Consider the following 23,161-nt stretch of genomic DNA (forward strand, 5'->3'; position numbering starts at 1 on the left):
ACGACAAAGTTCTTAAAGTAACAACTTAATGTCTCAGTACTGGGAACTCATCGAAGAACTTGTAAGATACAATTTGATAAATCTTGTAAGATACAATTTACTTAATTTGATAAATGAATTTTTACTTAAGAGTTAAGATCTTAAGTTTCAACATCCATTAAATATACTTGAAAAGGGTAAAAATAAAACGAATAAATTAATGGCAATATAATCTTTTAATTTTATTAAGCAAAAGCGTTCGTTACACCGAAGTGTTCCGTATATACATACCTATAGGTAATCGCATTAGTAACTGATTATAAGATCACAACGTAATATAAATTTAAATTATATCTAAACAACAAACGTTCTAGCATACTGGTCCCTATCTGTTTCGCTTCGCACCGCACCAAATTATAAAAAAATATAAAAATAACATAATAAAAAATATTTTATTTTAATATTATAAAGAAAATACAATAATAATAAAAATATGTAAGTCTTATATTAAAATGCACATGTCATTGCAAAACTTATGTAGTAAATAAAATATATTTTGTATATGAAAGTACTGTCATAAAAATATATATTAAGAAATATACATGGAGCTATTTAATTACTTATAAAATATAAACGAAAACATATTTTTTACAAGAATGCAACAATTAAAGAGACACCATGTGCATAAAAACTGCAAAAAAAACAAAGTGTTCTTAAAACATTACGAAATATTTCACAAAATTATCGTAATGTAAACAAATTTAAATCAAATACTTGTTTTGCAATTGTTTTAATACTCGGTGTTATACAAAGTAACATAACCATATATATAAGTAGTTTTTATAAAATTTAAAATATTATTTGTAATAAAAATATTTCCCAACTTCCAATCGATAAATATATCTATAAAAAATAAATAAATAATATCAATCAATGTATATATAATATGAATATATAGCAAATCGATTCAGTTGCAATTGTATTACCTTTAAAGTTTATTATAGTTGTGAATATTTAAGAAAATTATAAGTTTTTGCCATTAAAAACGAAGTTATTTCCCAACGCTTTAATCTATTTATTTCTACTAACAGAAGTTATTTAAAAATAAATCAATTGCAACATTACAATATCATCCCTACCAAGTCCGACACATAAATTTACATCGTCCGAAGAAGAATGTGTTATCTGCAAATTAAATTACTAGTAATTATTTGAAAAACCTACGCTTTTAGCTAAGTATGTTTTTAAAAAAAAACATTCGGTGCCAAGAATAAAAAAAATGAGACAAAATTATTCAGTTTTCTTAATTATTTTGTTAATATATTTTAAAACGCAGAATATTATTATTAAACTTTCTAATATGTAACGATCTAATCAACATTGCTAATATAAACTATCTTAATTATTTATTTATAATTATTTTGCAGATATGACATTATTCTATGGACAAATTACATGATAAAGTTATCTGTCCTATATTAATTAATTTAGGCTTATCTAGCTGCCCTATATTAATTAATTTAGGCTTATCTAGCTGTCTTATATTAATTAATTTAATTTAGGCTGCTTTCACACTTAGAACAATTAAATAGTAACATCCATGAGATTTGATTGTACTTCGACAAGTTAGGAATAAACAATACAATGAAAGATATGAATAGATTAAGTTAAGATTATATTTTTTTAATCAGCTTCACAATGTCACTGTGCCGCTCACAGCAGAGTAGGCAGAGAGACACTCCGTTCTCCACTTCCCACCGAATTCTGCAGGTGCCTCTGCACCAGAGGCGCGCAGAAATTACAATATAAATTTAAATAAATATTTCATTTTCGCAAGTGGGAATCGAACTCACCACCAGTCGCGTTAAGTCATACTTTGTGCCCGTACGCCACGACTGGCCCAGTGGCTAGCCAATAACTATATACACTACTACAGTTAGTAGTGTATGTAGTTATTCTTATTTACGTACACTAACAGAGTTTTTTTTAGTTAAGATAACAAAATGTAACAAACTTAAAAAAAGTATAATATACAAAAAAATATTTACGAAGAAAGGAGTCAAGTTCAGTGTCTCTTTTAATATTTATTAGTTGAGTTTTCATATTTTTCATATTCTTTGATTGTAATAATATTAGACCATTTATTGATCTTCTGTTAAAATATTAACATAACATTTTAATCTGTTCATATCTTCATTATAATTACACATATTTTCTTAATATTTTTGGCAAAACACTAACTATACTAATTGCCAATTATAATTTGAACACGACTGTACATTTTATTAAACTATGTAATAATATTGAAATGAAGAGAAAATTGGGGCACAATGTTATTAATAATTAAATCAATTCCATATATAAAATGTTTAGAAATAAACTATAGAAACAGAAAGAAAGAGGCAGAAATAAACTTGATATAAAATATAGGCCTGTAACAAAGCTGTCGCGTCTCTAAGCGCAACAGTTGTGGGCCCGATTTCTACTTGAAGGAATGAATTATTCACACAAGAAACAAAACAAAGGGCAGGGTTGAACGCTGCGGGATACAGCGTGAAGCTTAAGACGTAACTATAGTGTATATATAATAATATAATAAAAATGGCGTAGTCTTTAATAGAATGGAGTCTAAAAGTTTTATATATGTATATTTCATAGTCGGAAACTATAGTATAGAAATTTGATATGATACTATAAATTCGTGTTTGAGATTTTTACTGAGTACAGTCCACCAAAAGAAAATAATTTAAGAATTTGAGAATAATGGGTACACATAAGCCGTTTTTTACTCTTGTGTATAGCAAAGTCTCAAAGAGTAATAAAATAAAAAGAATATAGACACTATTTAATGAAAATATTTATAATCATTAGAATTATTTAAAACCATTAAACCCACTTTAAAGAAATAACATCTTAATAAACACTTGTGAGAAAAAAATAAAACCTATATAAGAATTATTTTGCTGACTGTACACAATACTTTATAAAATATATAAATCTCATTATATTCACTAACTATTATGAATTGAATCACATTTACAACTAAATTGCATTATGTATGACATAAGACACTAGTAGTTTGTGACACAGTTTTTTTATATATGTATTTATATAGAAATAAAATATAAGAAAATATTTTTTTAAAAGCCTAATTTATAGTAGAAAACGTAACTTTTGCATTAAACATTCTAATATGCAACGTAGTAAAACAAAATACATTTAAATAGAATGAAAATGTCAAAAAAGCAATAAGAAATTGTAATTGTGAGCAACTTTAGAATAATATATATTTTATTTACACTCATATTATACGTATACAGAGTTATTAACATAAGTTTCTTTTAGTCATTTTGATAATTTGAATTATAAACAATAAAAAATACCATATAGCTGCATATTTATTTCATAGGAATTTGTCAACTTTTAGCTCCTATTTATAGCTTTAAAACAAGTTATAAAAACGATATTAAATAAATTCTATCTTATTAGATCTTCTTAACTTACTTTAATAACTCAATATATATTTAATAAGACAATAAACATGAAACATCTAATCTAAACAACGGGAAGCTCAATAGAAGCAACGGAAATGGCATTCGATCATCACTTTGTAATAATAAATTACAAAAAAATACTTACACATATTCTAACACTAACAAAAAAAAACGCACTAACACGTTTAACAGATAATATAATTATTTATAGATAAATCAATTTTGTATCGATTATTTTTAAAGTCGATTTTTGTTAGGTAAATCGATTTTAAGATCGATTTTTGTTAGGCTTATTATAGATTAATACTAATACATAACAAAAGTTGATCAATTTGTTTAGAACTTTTATGATATTATTAATATATTGGCGGAATTAATATGATTTAAGATATGTTAGAAAGAGACAGAGTTATATTTTTCTTTCATTTACTCTTATAACTATTAATTATAAAATTATGCTAAAATAAATTCATTATACGATTTTGAAAAAAATATTACTCATATATAAAACTGCATTCAAATTAGAAAAGTAATCGATAAATTATATAGATTAGAAAAAAAAATGGAACCAGCCATTTTAAAAATGTAAAAAATTTCAGTATACCGCAAATACTATATTAGATAACGTGTCACCTGATATGGGAATAGTAGTAGACAGTAGTATTAAATTAATTCAGTCAAAACATTAGTTAGCACCTAAACAAATTTATCAACATTTAGTTCTACAAAATCATTTTTTTTTAACGGTCGAGCTACTCGCACAACTACTCGACCGAGTTTGAACGCCATCTTTTTTCAACAAACTAACACCGAAAGCTGGACATTTTTTTCTTAACGCCTTTATTTTATATAATTTATTTCCTTGAGAATTGCTCGTTTCTTCATAATTGTCGGGAGTGACGTCGGCTGTTATCACCGAGTTAGATAAGCAATCCATTGGTTCTGGTGTTTTTGATTTGTCCCGTTTTCTACGGAAACGGAAGGGCGCTTCGAGGGAATCCGATGATATATTTGTTATGTTGGTATCACTGGAAGACAATTCTTGATTCGCTTCCAAACCTGATTTTGAAAGATTTTTGGGAAGTTTCTTCCGCGAATTGGAATTAGATCTGACTATTAACTTTTTTCGCGGAATATTTGTTTTGTTTTGTGTAACGGATTTTAGATTAGGTTCAGATGGTAAACGGTTTTTTCCGTTCAAATGGCAGTTTTCCGTTAACGCAGATAGCGTCGAAGTTACGTTTGTTAAAGTCGATACTACGGAAGAATCGTTACTTGTTATTTTAGTAATGGCTTTTCTAGTAAAAGTTTTTATTGGACTACTCCCATGAGAGTATGGTAAAGCGGGTCGTGCTAAATTAGCTCGTTGACCATGAAAACTGTTCTTTCCCGTAAACGGGGTTTTAACCCCAGTTAGTTTAACTTGAGAATTAGCGCTTCTGGTTGGCGGGAAAGTGGAAGTTTTAGCGGCGTACGATTTTAGAGTATTATTCATTATTCTTGGTTGAGGTTTTAGGTTGCTATTATTGGCGTTCCGTATGTTGTTAGTTGGCATCATGTAATTCATCGTTTTCGGTGTGAAAACAGTTTTGGTTGGCAGCATTGGTGTGGCGGTAGTTTTATACTTGCCGATAACGGAAGTCACGTTGTTTTCTGAATCCGTTTCGTTCGCGTTGAGAACGTTTGCGTTATCCAACTGGAATATAAGATATATTTAAATATAATGTCTAAAATATGTTGCCTAAAGGTGAATGACCTATTGGCGACTTCACCTGCTTAAACTTACTAGTTACAATTTAGCCAAATTATATAAAATCTATTTGTCAATGGTAGCCTATTTGTTATTCTGATAAATGAGCTTTAGTACTGTAAAGTTTTATCTAAATCTGATTAGTAGTTATTCGTGAAAGTCGGACCAACATGCATTCATTCTCACAAACTTTCACATTTTAAATATTAGTATGATTAAAATAACTGTCCTGACCACAGCCTATCATATCATAAATGTATATTTATTATCTCATTAAAAAAAGTGTTTTATTGTGGTTATATAAAGAAAATCTTCACCACTTACCAAAAAAATCGAACTTGCAACAACTGTCAAACTAAATCAAACTTACCTTATTATTCTTGCTATTTAATATAGTTTGTAAAGACACAGGCTTATGTTCCATTATAGGTTCCGGAGGTAAATCACTGTATATGCCACGAGTGAATATAGGAAGACTCGTTATGTTCAGACGACGTCTGTAAGCTTCGCCTAACGCGTGCATTCTTGTTTGGATACTAGAACAAAAGTTTAAAATATAAAAAAAGGTTGATACAAAATATCTGTGTTCTCTGCTGTATGCGGGATACAACGTGAAGCTGGAAAAAATATCAAAAAATATAATTATACTTTTCCAAAAACCACTGCTGGTGTCCAATAACGGATCCCGGTCGACAAACACGCAGCCACGCGATCGCTTCACGCGCCGTGAAACTGTGATGCTTCATCATGTAACACGCTATCAGGGTGCCGGTTCTGCCTAGACCCGCTTAAACAAAAGAAAATGTTAATTAATATACCTAAAATTTTATATAAATTATTATTACAGCTAACTCAGAAAAAAAGCAATAGGATTTTTATATTTAAAAAATTTAATGGTTGTATAAACAAAAGCATATAATATGTTGAGGCCGTCATGGCGCAGGGGCATAAGGGTGTGACTGTAACGCCATGGTTGTGGGTTCGATCCCCACCCGGAGGAAAGAATTATTATTTCGCTCTGACACCAAGACAACGGAGTGTCTTAACACTAGGTTCCTTCCGTCTACCTTCCGATATCCGGGATACGTCGTGAAAGTAATTAAATAACAAAAATAAATACCTTTACAGTGTACAGCGACAGCACCTTTCGCAGCTTCAGAAATACGAATGAACCTATTCACAATCAAGTCCGAGGGTACCGAACCATCGACAAAAAACAACTCTCGATGCTCGAAACCGTGTGCAGTAAACTGTTTAGCGTCGTACGACTTCTTGTTCAACCTTACTATTGTAGTAACGTTATGTTTCTTGAAGTACTCGTGGTAGTGTTCCGGACTGTGCAAAGGATATCCCCGATCGAGTCGGGAACGATGATGTGGTCCAGAAAACGCTAACATTTTACTTGGGACTATCCAGTTTAAATCGCCATTTTCGACTTTCTGTAAATGTATAAAAATATAAATTAGTTAAGAAGACAGAAATATTAATGGTATATATGGTTATTATATTCCATAGTTTTTAATTTCTTTATTTTTTATTCTGAAATCAAAGATTATCATTAGCTAATATTCGAAGATATAATTCATTCATCACTTTAAAGATTTCCAATTGAATATCATTACTACAAAATCACTACAAATTGTTTAAGAATTTAATATAGTACATATATAGCGATGATAGATAAACGCGACAGGTTGAAGTTTTTATATTTTCATTTTTTGCTTCACTCAACACCCAATGGCTCCAGAATTCGGCGCAAAGTACTCTACTTTTCGCGGGGTGTCTTAACACTGGGTTCCATCTGCCTACCGTGCTACATGCGGGATACAGCGTGAAGCAAAATGTAGAGTTATATGATTAATAAAAGTTATGACAATAACACAAACCTCATAAAACAAATATTGCTCCGCATCAAAATGATCAAAATCGAAGAACTTAGCGTCATGTGCCACTTTCATACCATGCAATACATCTAACAACGATATATCGAAAAGTGGGGGTCCGCCTGACGCGTCTCTGAAGCTTAGTAGGGACCAAGAACCTTCGGTAAGCTGTTTATACACGGCGGCTGGGGACGATCCTAGGTATATTATCTGAAATAAAAACAAATACCCTGTTAACGTTTTGTTTTTGTGGATTGTTTTTAAATAAGTGGCAGTGACAGGCTGTCATAGCGCAGTGGTAAAGCTTGTTGTACTGTAAACGCGACTTTCTTTAGCGGAGTTTCTTTCTGGTTATTTTTAAATATATGTTTGTATACAACGATCGATGTTACACTTAAGTAATAAACTAACAAAGTAATGCTGTTTACGATTCTGATATCACTTTATAAAATTATACTAAAATTCTTGTTAAATTATTCATATAATTACGAAACGACAGTTAACCTTTAAAGTTTAAGTCCTAATAACTAAATTAAGATCTGTTAATCCTTTTTTTTCGCACAGGAGGTTCATTCTGTTAGCTATATCGACACCGTTAGGGTAGCAAAGAGAGTCGATAGGGTAGTCTCAAAGAAATTGCTAAAACTATATTTTTTAGCAGTTTAAAAGCAATAAAAATATTTGCGAAATTTCACTTTAGATATTTATAGTAGTACATAAACCACACCTGATAGCTTCCGATAAGGTAGGCGGCGTTGAGTCTGAGCGTTTCATTATTACTCGTATAGAAAACAATCTTCTTTTTGGGGTTCTTTTCCAATTCCTCGGTGAGCCTTTTACAAAATTGATATAGGTGGCAGAGATGGTAGGGTCCGAAGTCGAAATAGAAATTTTCGTAGACGATGTCATCTTCTATGTGAAAGTACTTGCTGTTGCGAGTAGGTTTCGGTTTATACCCAGTTTTTAGAGTAGCGAAGTATAATCTATCTGAAATAAAGTAGGAAAATACTATAGTCTAAGAAAGCATTATATTATTGATAAGTCCTAAAGATTAATATTTTTTATACGACAAATATATGTTCTAGATTGTTTTTTAATTGGGCTGTAGGATCATAGAAACGATAAAAAACGTCTTAGAAACAAGCAACAAGATATTAAAAAGTTTTGAGATAATTGCAATATGTATTACTTTTATTTTTTAATATTATAAAGTTGGTTTTTTGCAACGAACATACTCGCTAATATCGAAAACATGGTTACATTTTCATAAAAATAAATAAATAACAGGGTTTCAACTGACACTTGTTAGTTCAGTTATTAGATAATATAAAAAAACACGTTCTAAATCGACTAAGAAATTTGACTTCTATTCTATCGTAGTTTAACTGTATGCAACATAGTATCCAGCTATAACCTAATATGGCAACTCAACCGAATGGAAAGTAATGCTCACACTTATGTAAAAATCGATACAGACGTGATGTTTACATTTTTATCTATACTAATAATATTAGTTCAAGAATTTGTTTGGTTGAACACGCTAATCTCAGAAACTACTCGTTTGTTGTATAGTCTACTTATCGAGGCTACAGGCTTTTAAATAGTAAGTATAGGGAACCTATCAATGTGTCACTCTGTTTTCCATGTAATTAAATTACGATCATAGTAGATAATATAAAGAAAAAAAAACCGGTTAAGTGCGAGTCGGACCCGTACTCAAATAGTGGACAAACTTAACTTAAGTTTCTGAGACATTAGAAATACTGCATGCTGGGTGGCGAAACTCAACTCCGGACTTGGTCTCGCTAGAGCGGAGAAATGAAAATAACTCATTTCCCCAATGGAGGATCGAACCTACAACCATTAGCCTAGCAATAAGACGTATCGCCACGCCACGATAGCTTCAAATAAATTTAAAAATAACACAAATATTTTAGGTGAAATGTTAATCTTTTTCACAAGAACATAAACTAGACTTATAAACCCACACAAGAGTAAATAATTGCTTCCACGCACGAGTAATTTCAGTAATACTGTACCAGTAGCTACTACGTAATACGAAGTCTTTAAATACAATTGAAAAATTTGTTTCAAATAGAATACGTCGCATGCCAGTGGGCTATACAATATCCGCCTTTATTATACCAGTCAGCCTCCATTTGTGTGTATTGAATTTTATTCTTTCAGTACTTCGTATATACTTATTTTTTTTCCAATCAGATGCTAGATATTTTTTAGTATTATGAAAATGTTGACTAGAGTCGTTGTAGAGCAATTAAGGCGTGCCTGACGAAGGATAACAGGTTTAAATTTCACTCAATAAATATATTATAAAATATTATAACCTAATATACAAAATATTAATTAATTACAAAGAAGTTGGATTATACAATAATTTATTTATTGTTATAATAATTTATGAATTTTTTACAGGTTAACTTATAGAAAATACAAAATTCTTAAGTATCTTACAAGAATTTTGTATTTTCTATAAGTTTTCTATAAATATATTATCTACATTTGACCTTGGAGGTCAAGTTCTACTACCTCCCACTGGGAGGACTATATTATTTATATAGTAGGTAGATATAAATAGTAATGAAAGTCTAACTTACTTTGTTTTTCTTATTTAATCTCTAAGTTTAAATAAATCTAATCTTGAAAATAGTTTCGACTTTTTATACAAGTATATTTCGTTACATATTTAAGTTTATCGTCTACACTAACGTTAGAGTGTTCGACCCTTATCACAGAGCAAATAAAACAAAGTTCGAACAGATTATTTGAATAAACCTTAAATGTCGGTACTAAGTTTTAGCGATAAGTAAGAATATAAGACCATACAGCAAGTAACCAATATTTACAAATGTTTATATTAAGCGAATATTATTAGTTATACTTCACGCTGCATCCCTCATACAGCAGGATAGGCAAAGGAAACCTAACGTTAAGTCACTTAATTCCCTCACTTTCCGCTGAATTTAGGAGACATTGCATTTGAGTGGCGGAGCTCAACGCCGCACTTTGCCTCGACATCAGAGTGAAGAAATTAAAATATAAATTTAAATAAATATTTCATTTCTTCGAATAGGGAACGAAACCACGACCAGTCCCGTTCACAATCACACTGCTTCTGACCCTGCGCCACCGCTGGCCTCACAATAAAATATTAAATAAAATAATCTATAAAAAATATTTTTGGTATCATCTGTGTTGTTGAATCATGAATATTTATTAAGGCATTTATTATGTTGTGCATTCAAGAGAGTAAAGATAAGTTTAAGTATCATTTACAACAGGTAAACGTCATCACAAGTAATGGAAAAGTATAAATAAAAATATTAGATATAGTAAAAGTAAATTTTGGGTTCGCAGTTTTCTTGGATCTGGCTTATACGTTTTTAAATATCATCATTTTAGCATTGCTAAACATGATGCTCCTCAACTATCCTTCCGACGACCTTTAGCAGATAGATCTGTGAACTTAGTAGTGTTGAGCGTCAGGGTCATGACCGCCACTCGCTAACCTATCCTCCCCCAATTTTTTATGATTGCTTTTTTATAGTACAACAAACTTACTGCATCCAAAAAAAGTATATCCTAAAAAAGCTAGTGCTCAAAAAGCTAAATATACCACCATTACGTCATACATATACCTATATACTCGTACATATTTATACCAAAATACAATTAGCATAATGCAAATAAGACAGTTGGAACAGCTGACACAATTCGCGTCGAGTTTGGCTTACCAATTAGTGCATAAAGAAGTCAAACTAATGTTAAGTATTAAGAGCGATTTTAATGCGATTATTATTATCGAATTATGCTTTTTATTAAAAATATTTAGCTTCATGCACGCACACACAAAGCGGGGTAGACAGAGAGGAATCTTGTGTTAAGACACTCCGTTCTCCATTTTCTGCAAGATTCTAGAGGCATTGCGTGTTGAATCGCGGAATTCAACGCCGCGCTTTGCCTCGACACCAGATCGAAGAAATTAAAATATAAATGTAAATATTTTTTTAATTAACATGTAATTCATTTTGAATACTTACTACATATTAGTGGAAAAATAATTCTAAACTATTATAATTATTGCACTATAAATGTGCAGTGAGAGTACGATGTTAGCCGAATTTTCTGTTCCGTAAGAGCTTTAAGCTTTTAGGCTAAGCATCTCGCGAATCCGAAAGCTCTTAGCAATTGCTTTAGAAATTGTATTAGTACTGTTTGTTTATGCCTAGTTTGTTTGATTTGCTTACTATGCTAACAAGTTATTATACTAAAGTTACTTTATCGTAAGATAAGCGGCGATAACAGAGTAGACAAAGGTAGCCTAATGTTAAAACACGCCGCTCCCCACTATTCGAGACGAGGAAATGTAAATAATTAATTTCCCCATCAAATTATCCAATCAAACCCATTACCGTCTCGTTTACAATCAGATACAATAAGCTGTGCTACTAAGCTATGGCATGCTCGACTGTAAACAATAATTTAAAACGAAAAGAGACAAAGTAAATAAGAAAGAGAATTCCAGCAAATAAAAAAACAACGCTCAAGATGACAAAGTCTTCGTTGATTACAAAGAGAATTCCAAGTTGAACAAGAATAGTCGTGACACTTCAGAATCATATCTAAAATTAGATTGAATCCTTCTTTGTAGTGAGAGTTTGAACAACAAGTTCAAAGTTACTTCTAATCTCATCTCTTATAGGAGGATAATTGTAGCATGCACTTAAAACTAAATTCAAGGCGCAACCAAAGAAAACGAAATTTTATACGCCGTAAATAATACCTAAGTACAAAATTGACAGCATTTTTTTTTCATTTCGGAAGTTAAGGGAGAACCAAGTGACAAAACACTCCGTGCTCTACTTTATAAAAAAATATATACTTACATATTAAAAGGAAATATATTCTAACAATGTGTATCAAAGAGAATGAAATCCATGACCATCGGCTCAGCATGGTATATACTATATACTAACTCAAAGTTGAAACAACTGAAAATCGTTGAAAAACGTATCATTAAAATGTACTTTACTGAACCCTTTTCCAGATTAGGATCACCGGGGAAATCCCCACATTGGTCAGGGTTTCCACCCTCAATTTGATCGAATTACAGGGAATCCTACATAGACATATAGAAGAGACAGAGCTATATATATTTACTTCCATATCTTTAATCCCTTTCGTAAATTTCTTTGTCCAGCATTTAGTAATAACTGTAATCGGCTTATTCCTACAAAGCGAGGAAAGTAGTTCTACTTGATTAAACGTCAACATTGTGTGACGTCTGCTACGAAATACAATGGTCGAAAAGGAATCGCAATATTTCATATTCTCTTTTAGGCTTTGGCCTGATGTCAAACAAAATACTAGTGTGTGAAGAACGTATGATATATTTGGTATAATAGTTAAGTCATTTTTTAATTTAAGCAAGAGCACTGTGTTGAGTTCCGCCAATGCCCCCAAATTTGGCGGAAAATGTGGAACATGAGAATGGAGTATCTTACATTAGTAAAAAAAAAGTTGAAGTTAAAAGCAATCAGCTATGTGGGTGACTTATTAATTACAATGCAAAAGAAAATGCTTTTCCATAGTTAAGTGTGCAGCAGTTAAGTGACTGTAATTGCTAAGAACCTTAATCGGTTCTTTACTGCATCGGATGATGTGTTGTATGGTTTAAAGTTAAGTTAAAGTAAAGTTAAGTTTTTGAGATACGTATAATGAAGACACTTAGGAAGTATAGATAAAATTATATTACTTTTTTAAAAGCAAGTATGATCCGAATTCTCCAAACATTGACACGAAGAGGAAAAGCAAATTTAATTCACAAATTTTAGACTCTAGATACTCTAGATCTCTAGGTTATGTCCAAGTTTTTGAAAATATTTTCTTACTCCAAAAAAATTCTCACTGGAGGAATATTTTCATTTCCACACTGGTGTCGACGCAAAGAGTGGCGGTAAATGGTGAGCAGAGTGTCTTAATACTAGGTTTCCTCTGCCTACCACTTTACTAGAATCTAATCGAGCTTCACTGAGTATCACTAGCGGGGTAGTCAGAGAGAACGGAGTGCCAAACGCTTCAGTCTCTGCATACCTCTTTGAGCTCATCCACTATACCACATAAATCGGAACGATCCTCATGTTTTTAGGTGGCCTTCCCCCAGTATCTATGATAAGGTGTTTTCAGAGATTCACCGAGGTCTCCCCGTGGAGGACGGAGCTATAAATACAACGCGAACCATCCAATAATACCTTAGCCATCTAACATATTCTCTTAGAGTACATAAACCAGTTCATACACTATCCGAAGGCGTACTATAACGTCACTACTATACGAATACTATGTTAATGAGATATACTAAAAAAGACATACCAAATCCACCTGCATACTAAAACGCTTATTCTTAAGTTTATGATAATGAATATTGCGAGCCGTCCTTGGGCCATACCACTTCGCATTACTTACGTAACGTCAAGGCCACGTCAACACCACCCAAGCTTTACCTATAGCAGATACAGTAATATTTGCATATATTAACTTATCATTGAAGAGGATTAAGACAATATAGAAGCCATATTATATTAAGTTTGTTTTGCAGAGTATCGGTGAAATTTGCTATCAAAAAAACTAGCTGCTCTAACTAGGCATTGAAGATATTATATAGGTACATACATACATTCAATTGTAAATCCATATTTTTTTTAAAACGGATGCATATAATTAGAGAAAATATTTTGTAAGCACAGTGATGCTGCTCCATTTTTTCTATTGATACGTATGGGATTTTTAAATTATTCTTCAATAAAAAGATATTTACAGAAAACGTAGGTACTTAATTGGTTGTTGTGTATCGATATCATCAGTACAATAACCTAAATACGAAGAATAAATATATCCACGAACTTAATATAAAGCTATAAAAAGTTCGATTATAACAAACAATAACGTCAAACCTAGAAGACGGGCTTCGGAGACGTTCCTTCCAAATTTCAAGAAAAAGAAGCAAACAAAGAATAATATATATGAAAAAATTTCAACGGCATGTAATATACCTCGCCGTATTATATTTTCGAGCATTCAGATACTTCAGCGAGCGTTCGCACAATAGTACTTTGTGAGAAACCTGAGGCACGTTTCAAATAAAACCACGTTATTTGCTTACTAATTTTCGTTATATCTATATATATTGTTTTTTCTAAGTATGTACTAGTACCTGTATTATTTTTTTAAAATCTGTACTTAGTACTTCCAATGTGAAAGTCTGTCTATTCTGTTTCACGATCAAATCACTGATCTATATAAAAGTAAAGGCTAGTTTAATATTCGCTCAGAATTTAAAGATATCTTTTTAAATACAATTATTTTTTGTGTTAACATCTCTGCATTCGTTAACATTTGTATCTCCTTCTTTCAATTGTCTTTCATTTAGCGACACTTCAACTAAGTGAAAGAAACTTAAATGTTACTTTTCGTTTTAGTACTCCGGGAATTTAAAATTATTTTAATTGTACAGAATAAACAATTTTCTAAATTAATTATTATTAATAAAAAAGTGCAAAGACATTATTACCAAACATAAGAAAATATTTAGGTAATATACCAAACATTTTGTTAAACCAAATATAATGTCGTTATATTATAAAGGGCAAGAAGGACATTCCCAGCGGGGAATTACTTGAAGGTTTTTGCTGAAATTACTAACCGACCCGAGAAGTGGGACCTTCAAACGTTGAGTCAAGAGCGAAATAACGACGGATACTTAACGATATATTTTATATTTAAAATTGAACAAAAAAAAATCAATGTTTATTTTTGGATATAGATTTGTATAATTGTCACCTATGTATATTTAAAAACTGCCATAAAAGCATAGAATTGAAGAAAATAAAAAAAATATTCGCTATAGTAACTTAAAACTGTCAGTTTGTACGTCACTAGGCTTGAAATGTATGTTGATTAAAAAAGCTTATGTAATCCGAAGGCCACTTGCACTATACCTTTATTGCATGTGTCAGGCTGAATAGGAAATTACGTCTATTTCAGTACTGTAGAGTGTACAGTTTTAAGGCCGAAGTTTAACACGATAGCCCTTGCTACGTAAGTTATGTTCTTGAGAATTATTATTATTGCATAAGAATTTATAAAGGTTCCAAACCGACTCTAAAATTAACTGCTATAATGATTAATTTAAATTCAGTTGTATAGTTGTATACCTACATTTATTATTTTAGGTATAATTTTAACGTTAATTGTTCTGTTTAAAGATGTTCTGATAAATAACTAATATTTTGTTTGTTTTTCTACGTAGAAAACAACTTATACGTGATGGTAGTGGGTTCAAATTCTAGTTTATGTGCGAGTATAGATAAGAATTAACAGCAGAAAAATATTATTTATGTTCTATCCACAGTTTTATTGACTGACCGTTCAACCTTTCATCAGCAAAGCATAAGTTCGACAATTTTGAGTTTTTCATAGACGTGATAAATGTGCTAAAAAGAAGCATTATAGGTGCATAAAATACATTTTGTTTTTCAATAAATTAGATTAAATTTAATTTAGGACAACACCGTCTAATCAATGTTTTGTAATAATAATATATTTCATAATTTTCTTTTAAAATGTCGGCGTAAGCATATATATAATATGTTAAAATTATATACCGATAATTCTAAAGAAATATGCCCTAAAAATGTATATTAATCTGAAAAATCCTCTAATATGACGGACGAGTGGGTAGCGGATAGATCCAATATGGTTCGCGTCACTGATACCGCAATTTGCCCACTGAGTGCTCTTTGATAGGATGAAATGGAAAAATTACGCGGATAGCTATTTTCGCTATGTAATTTTGTCTAATGAATAAATAAATTAAATCATATATAAATCATAACCTGCTGTGTGCGGCAGAGGGAACCTAGCGTTAAGACACTCCGTTCCCCATTTTCCGCCGAATTTATCAATATTTACCGAAAATATAAGCTTTACACAGTTATCGGTTAAAATAATAAGATTATAGTTCAAAGCTCATCAGTATTTACCTACATGAAATAAAGTTTTTCAATACAGATTTTATTAGAATAGGATTCGAAGAAAATAAAATATAAATAAAGATAAAAAATATAAAAAGTTTTAATATCAAAATTGATTAATTATTAAGTTTAAGGTAACCTATTTAACTATGACCGAATATTCAGTATCAAAGGAAACTTATAGTTAACAAATGGTGAAAACTTCCGTGTCCAAGGGAAATGCGGCACGCCTTTATGGGTTTATCCATCGTTTGACTCACCTTTGTTCAAATATAGCTATTTTAACTTTAAGTATTGCGTTTTATAGCTGATTTATGTTTGCGTATCACTTTAAAACTATTAAAAAGGCTTTTTTTCGTCTTCATTATTTTGTTTTTATTATAAAAAATTCTTAAAATATTCTTCAAAGGTCAATTGAATTGAAAATGTTTATTATTATAAAAAAAACAAATAAAATATGATAATAAAATACAGTATAATAGGAAGGAGTTGTATAAATCTAATAAACCCAATCTTAATTCATGAAAATTTAGATACGTAACATGAGGATAGTTGCTAATAAAAATTAGGGTGCAACGTTATCTGTTGTAGACAAGTAAAAAAAAAGGAAAAAAAAACGAGACTATTATAATACATCAACATAGTATGCAAAACATATAATGTTTTGATGACATTATTTTAAATTTCAAAAGAGTATTTCACAGGAAGTTAAAATTCGAAGGAGTATATTCAGTTAAAAATTTTCTTTTCGTAAGTCATCAAAGACCGCTGAGGAAAAACTAGCCAACAGCAAATCATAAAAATTATATATTTTTATTTAAATAATTGAACCTAAAAAAATGTGTATCAAATATATTTTTCATATATGTTTAGTGCATATAAAACAAAAATATATCTATGAACAGTCTACTAAGGTAATATAAAAAATAGTACTCTCACCGAGTATAAATTACAGTCCGGCAAAAGCACACTCGAAATTTCCTCCTAACCAATTTTACACGGTAATGAGAAAAACATAAAAGGCTCGCTCGCGTTGCCAAGTGGCTGAAGCTCTCATCATACGCGGGGGTTCAAAATGTGTGACTTCTATGGAAATCGAGATCAATGGCCGCGAAACGGGCTAACATTTATTTTTCTAAAATGCAACTCTATTGTGGTACAAAAGTGAAGTCTATACTATACGTCGAATACGGGTTCAAATTTCGCAAAGAAAACAAGAGTTTAATCATATGGTTTTTTAGAGGGTTAATTCCAGCAAGTCTGGTCACTAAATACTTACAACTTGTCACTAAATTCTCTTCATCAACACCATATTTAGACGTTGCATAAAAAGGTTAAGAAGTTCCAATCATTTATAATCAAATGTAACGAATAAAATTACTAAAGTGCCACACCCAGCCCAAGATCGATAAAAGTAGAGGAGATTGATAGAGGCCTATGTCATAAATTCGACGTCCAATATATATTACAGATACACAGTTTACAGGCAAATCTATATATCCAACATAAGATCGTAGTATTTTTTCTTACTACTTAACTAACAGGTTTTTGTAAGAAAAAAATGTACTATACTATTTACACTGGATCACGCTGAGTTCTCTAATGTGGTTATCCTAAACGAACTACTTACTTTACTTAATATGGTAAAGTAATCTACTCATTGAGAAATTTGCTTAATCTTGCTATTACTTAATTAATAAACTAAAATGGTTGCAGAAGTAACGACCATGTTAGCGTTTACAGTTTTAACACATTAGCTTTGGTTATTTTCGTACTTTTAATACTGGATTAAATATTATTGTTAAATGTAAATTTAATTAAAGCGAACATTATATTATAAGTGACAGAATGGCAGGGTAGTGTCAAGTTACTCCGTTAAAATCCTTTTAAAACAAAGGCTGTATTACAAATATATAACGTATAACATTTGCGACCGCATCATTAGTGACACCATAACAAATACTCAATTAAGTTAATTATTTACTCAAATGTATGACACTCTAAATCAGTGTAATTTTATTACTAAAAATTATACAATCGACGCATCGTCTGACTAAAAACGCAATGATCGGGTAAATTTCCACTCGGGAAAAGGAATTATTTTTATTTCTCCGCTCTGGAAAACAAATTGTAATTCGAGTTCTACCACACAAAATATCAACAGATCAATATAATTATGTGATATCTTCTAAACATAACGTAACATTTAAATACTACAATCCGGTCTGGATTACCTGTGTTGTAATATTTATCAAACGTACGAGAAACCCGACAAACATCACTAAACCTATTCGGAATAAATGAACGCTTTACGTAAACACGACTTACTTTGATATACGTATAGAATGTATATGTAAGGCAATACATAATAATATTTATTCGAACTTTTAATTTAGTTTTTTCAGTTTCACGCTCTATCCCGCATAAAAGTGTAAGAAGGGAGAGCCTATATCAATAAAACGCGTTCTCCACTAAGTTACCAGAAGCTGTCTCTCTACGCTACTATTCTTTTTAGTTCCACGCTGCACATGGCAGGGTAAGCAGAAGGAACCTGGGGACCATTTGTTAAAACATTTCGTTTCCATTAAGACACTTCTGTTCTCCACTTTCCAACGAGTTCTGGAGGCAGTGTTGAGTGACGAACTCAAATTTGCGCTTTGCCTCGTCACCAGAGCGAAGAACTAAAAGTATTAAATATTTAATTCCACGGAATAAACATTTAGTACAGTGGATTCGAACCCACAATCGTCACGTAAATATACTGCAAATATATTATAACTACCATCGCCAACACTAACCAATACGTTCTTAATAATAAATCATAATTAAAAACTACCGAGGTATATAACACGTATATATATATAAAAAAAGACAATCATCTTCAACAAGTGGTAGACAGTTTGGATAATTTACAGTTATAAATAATTTGAAATGGTCAAACAACATAGAGGCAGGCGTGGAGCACTCTGTGAAGGTCGGCTGCATTAGCGAATCAGTGTACCGAGATCCAATGATGTAACCTGCACATTGATGTGGACATTGATGTCATAGTTTATGATATATTGTTGAATTTATGTTACAAGTAATAACATAAGTAATAAAAAGTATAAGTTACTACGGTTTTTCTAATGGAATCGAAAATATCATGATATTAAAAAAAATACAGTCGAATTGATAACGTCCTTTTCTTACAGAAGTCGGTTAAAAATATTTTATACCAATATTCTAGTCCAAAATCATCGGGTTAATAATAATCCTGATAGAGGGCTCCTTTGAGTAAACCAAGAATCAGCGTGATAGACGCCGTCCTAAATGATGTGCAATGCATTTGCATTCGATTTTAATTATGCTTCTCTAAGAAATGATACACAATATCAGCTCTCGGGGAAGACATTACAATATAAGTATGATCCTAATATAAAATATTATTAATAATTTACTCTTCTATACTAATATAATAAAGGTGAAGAGTTTGTTTGACTGAACTTGTTTATCTCAGGAATTGATGATTTTGGATAATCTATTTATGGTGGCTAAATTAGACCACGGGTAGGTAGACCACTTATAAGAAGTATGTATCACATAGCGCTTAGTTCTTTCCATTTCTACATGTGAGCGAAACCGCGAAGAAAATTGTGATACTAAACATACAAAATTCAACTGAAAACAAAAACTGCTGAAAAACTATTAACTTTCTATCTTCCTCAAAAAGCACGTACCGACTACTTTAAAATAAAGTATGAAACAGTCTTTAAATTTTAAAATCTTATCTCTAAATGGATAAAGTTACGGGGAAACTCGGCTCCTGAAATTAAATTGCCTTTTCGGAATTCCTTACCGACTAAAGATATAGAAGGCATTTTAAATAAAGTTGTTTTATTTTAAGTCTAAGAATCTTAGAGCTGTAGATTAATTAAATAATTTCAATTTCACTTTTCATAATTTTAATTCTAGCTTCACACACGCGCTGGCACACGCTTGAAAAATTCAATCTACAAATCTTAGCCTTTTTTAATCAATACATAATTATTATAAGCGAAATATCTTATAGTGCGCAATATCTATTCAATGATCTCACATTAAATGCTTTACAAAAAGTTATAAGTTTATATAGTTCCTTTTAATGACTGGTTATTAATATTTGTTGTTATTATCAAATTAACATGAGAGTAACAATGAGTTACATTTTGCCGTTTGCCCGTTATTGCGCAGTTTTGACCGTAAACGCGACAGTTATGGGTTTAATTCCCACTCATAGATATGAAATATTTAATATTTTCATCTCCATTTAACAACACATTTAAAATTATTAAATTATAAAATATATTTTCAAAATGCTAATATTAATACTTATTAAAATGTTTTTGAGAGAATTAATGCCGTTACAGTCAACTAGACTGAATACAGAGAAAATTGTATATTTTTATTTTAAGTTAATATATTTAAAAACTGCATACAGAATTGACTGTGAAGTACAATAATGTGTTTGTTTCATTTTTTATTTGTTTGTATATAACTCAATTAACTGTATGAAAAAAATTGGGTGAGGCAATATTAGTGCTAACAGAATTCAGCACAAAGTTGGGACCGTAGTGTCTTAACACTAGATTCTCTCTATCTTCCTTGCTGTGTGTAGGATACGGCGTAATGCTGATTGTATGATATATAAAAAAATAATAATATTTGTAAGTTGTTTCTATCAATTACTTTTATATTGATAATTACTAAATTAAGACAGTATTAGTAAATGTGATAATAATAATCTTCAAGAACTTTAAAACTTATACTGCATAAGTTTCATATTTTAATGTCAACTTTTTTTTTTTAATATTATCATTAGATAAGTTGCCATGAACCACAAAATGGACTATTTATGTTATCTACATTAGTTTTGATGTCATTATAAAAATATATTTTCATTGTTTGCAGACTTGTGCCTATACTTTGTTTGGTCATTTTATGATAAGGTTGCACAAAAGAAGAAACTGAACTGAACTGATAATTAAGATTAAATCTTTTTTTATAAAAACATACAAGTGTATGCAAAATTTACCTATATTAGACAGACATATAATACTGTTCCAAAACTATATAAAATAGATTAATTAATATGGGGCAGTAGAACAGTATCTGACTGAAAACAATAGCCGTGGGTTTGATCCCTATTCTGGAAATTATTTATTTTATTTCCCTTCTCAAGCAAGAAAAACTGGTTGGTGTCAAGTTCTGGCATCCAACATATTATAATATCTTGAATTTGGGAAATAGCATGCAATGCCTCGCAAGTGTCATAGCACTAGGTTCCCTTTGTGCTAACCTGGATACAACATAAAGCTAAAAGAATCTAAAAATGTAGTTACTATAAACATATACTTAAAGTACAATCAAAGTAAAAGAAATATTACCTTTTATGATTTCTGTAGAAGATATGATGACATCATTTTCATCCATTCTTGATTTGTAGCACAACAGTGTTGCTGATTTCTTTATTTTGACTTATTTAAAAAAATTAAGGTGGAGAGATTTATAATATTATTACTTATTGGAATCCATTTTATGTGTGAGTTTACCTGAAATGGGATATTAGGAATAGTATTCAAATTGGACAAGGATTTTGTCATTTTAAGTTAATGGTAGTAATTATTTATACTATATTATATTTTAAATTCATCAATTGTTATTATTTTTATTACTGACTACCATAGAATTTTTATGAGTACTTTGTATTATTTATGTACTGTATTTGATTTTATATTAATTTAAAAAATATATTTTTAAATTTATTTAAACGTAGTTTAATGCCATCCAAGTGGCAAGACCAACTAAAAAGTTAATAATATTTTAAATAAAATTAAATGAAATAATTCATACCATCTGTTAAAAATTATTGAATTGAAGTAATTGGTCGCCTTAAGCAGACTTAGCCTTGGTTGTTGACAAAATATAACAGATGTAAAGCTCACACGCTCACTATCAAAGAAAGCTTAAAACTGTACACTTACACTAATTTACACTGTAACTAAAAAAACATCGATAACACAACAACTAACAACTTGAAAGTATTTGTATTTAGCCTATTTTGTTCTCATTATACCAGGTTTTTTTACTTTTTAGTGTTACAGCGACGACGCAGTTCGTATTATAGGCGCCGCGTAGGAGTCTTTATTAGACGGCGTGGGTCGATTCCTTTACTCAAATGTAAGGTCATATCAACTGGAACTAGATTTGCGAAGCCTTCGTGTCACTTTAATTAAGAATTTAGGTTTTATTTCTACGCTTCGTCAAACAGATAGCCAACATACCGCTCGGCTGCGCGTTCGACACTATTACACTGCACAATATGTAAACAAGTACCGGGCGTAGCTATAAATCACAATGCTAGTAGCTGCAACGCAAGGCCGCCGATTCTCGTTCGGGCCGAATATAATTTTAAATGTTCTCCATTTAATAGGTGACGTATTTTATTTATCCCCCAAGCCCGCTGTCCGACAGCCGTTGGGATGTACGGAACAAGACATTTCGCTCTTTTTTGTAATTGTCAGCCTCGTTTTGTCAAAATGACTGATCGCAGCGACATCTAGCTGTTGGTATTGAATGTCAAGTATTATGAGAGACCCAAATGTACTTTATTATTGTCTATGGTATTTCACACATCGTTCAACGTAGTGCAAACAGATCAAAAGTCGACTTATTTGGAAAGTACCTATATAAATGCTAAATACTTTTTATCGCTTTTATTATAAGAAAATGCCTATCACAATATTTGTACTTTTTTTATTAAAATTTAATTTCACGTCTATTCGTTTTGATATAATATTTATCTTCTTCTTACTTTTCTCACTTACCAATTAAAGAATTTATATAGTGGTATATTTGATATGTAGCATATTATTATATTTTATCTTTAAAAATTTAGATTTTTTAAAAAAAGTCCATCTGAGCCACCCACAATATAGTATATCTATTACTTCACCTAAATAAATTAAAAAATCTATATATTAATTG

The 23,161-nt window shown here is 30.8% G+C and overlaps 1 protein-coding gene across 1 annotated transcript; it reads right to left on the reverse strand.

Annotated features, from left to right (window-relative positions):
- Nucleotides 1-196: 196 nt before the first annotated feature.
- On the reverse strand, nt 197-22,698 carry LOC146529638 (uncharacterized). Its single transcript, XM_085201689.1, has 8 exons — nt 22,028-22,698; nt 21,562-21,726; nt 7,834-8,093; nt 7,110-7,316; nt 6,344-6,662; nt 5,872-6,010; nt 5,594-5,759; nt 197-5,169 (listed from the first exon to the last, which is right to left on the reverse strand). Exons 2-8 carry the CDS (start codon nt 21,605-21,607, stop codon nt 4,204-4,206), a joined length of 2,103 nt encoding a protein of 700 aa, XP_085057815.1. The 5' UTR covers nt 21,608-21,726; nt 22,028-22,698; the 3' UTR covers nt 197-4,203.
- Nucleotides 22,699-23,161: the final 463 nt, after the last annotated feature.

This window comes from Heliconius melpomene, chromosome 18 (assembly GCF_056956725.1).
Source record: "Heliconius melpomene rosina isolate 202511_hmr_F chromosome 18, ASM5695672v1, whole genome shotgun sequence".
Lineage (NCBI taxonomy): Eukaryota > Metazoa > Arthropoda > Insecta > Lepidoptera > Nymphalidae > Heliconius > Heliconius melpomene.

Coding starts and splice junctions, on each gene's coding strand:
- LOC146529638 (XM_085201689.1), bottom strand. CDS start 21,607: ATGGATGAAAATGATGTCATCATATCTTCTACAGAAATCATAAAAG. Junction 7,317..7,833: donor ACCTTATCGGAAGCTATCAG/GTGTGGTTTATG, acceptor TTTTTATTTCAG/ATAATATACCTAGGATCGTC. Junction 6,011..6,343: donor TGTCGCTGTACACTGTAAAG/GTATTTATTTTT, acceptor CTTTTGTTTAAG/CGGGTCTAGGCAGAACCGGC.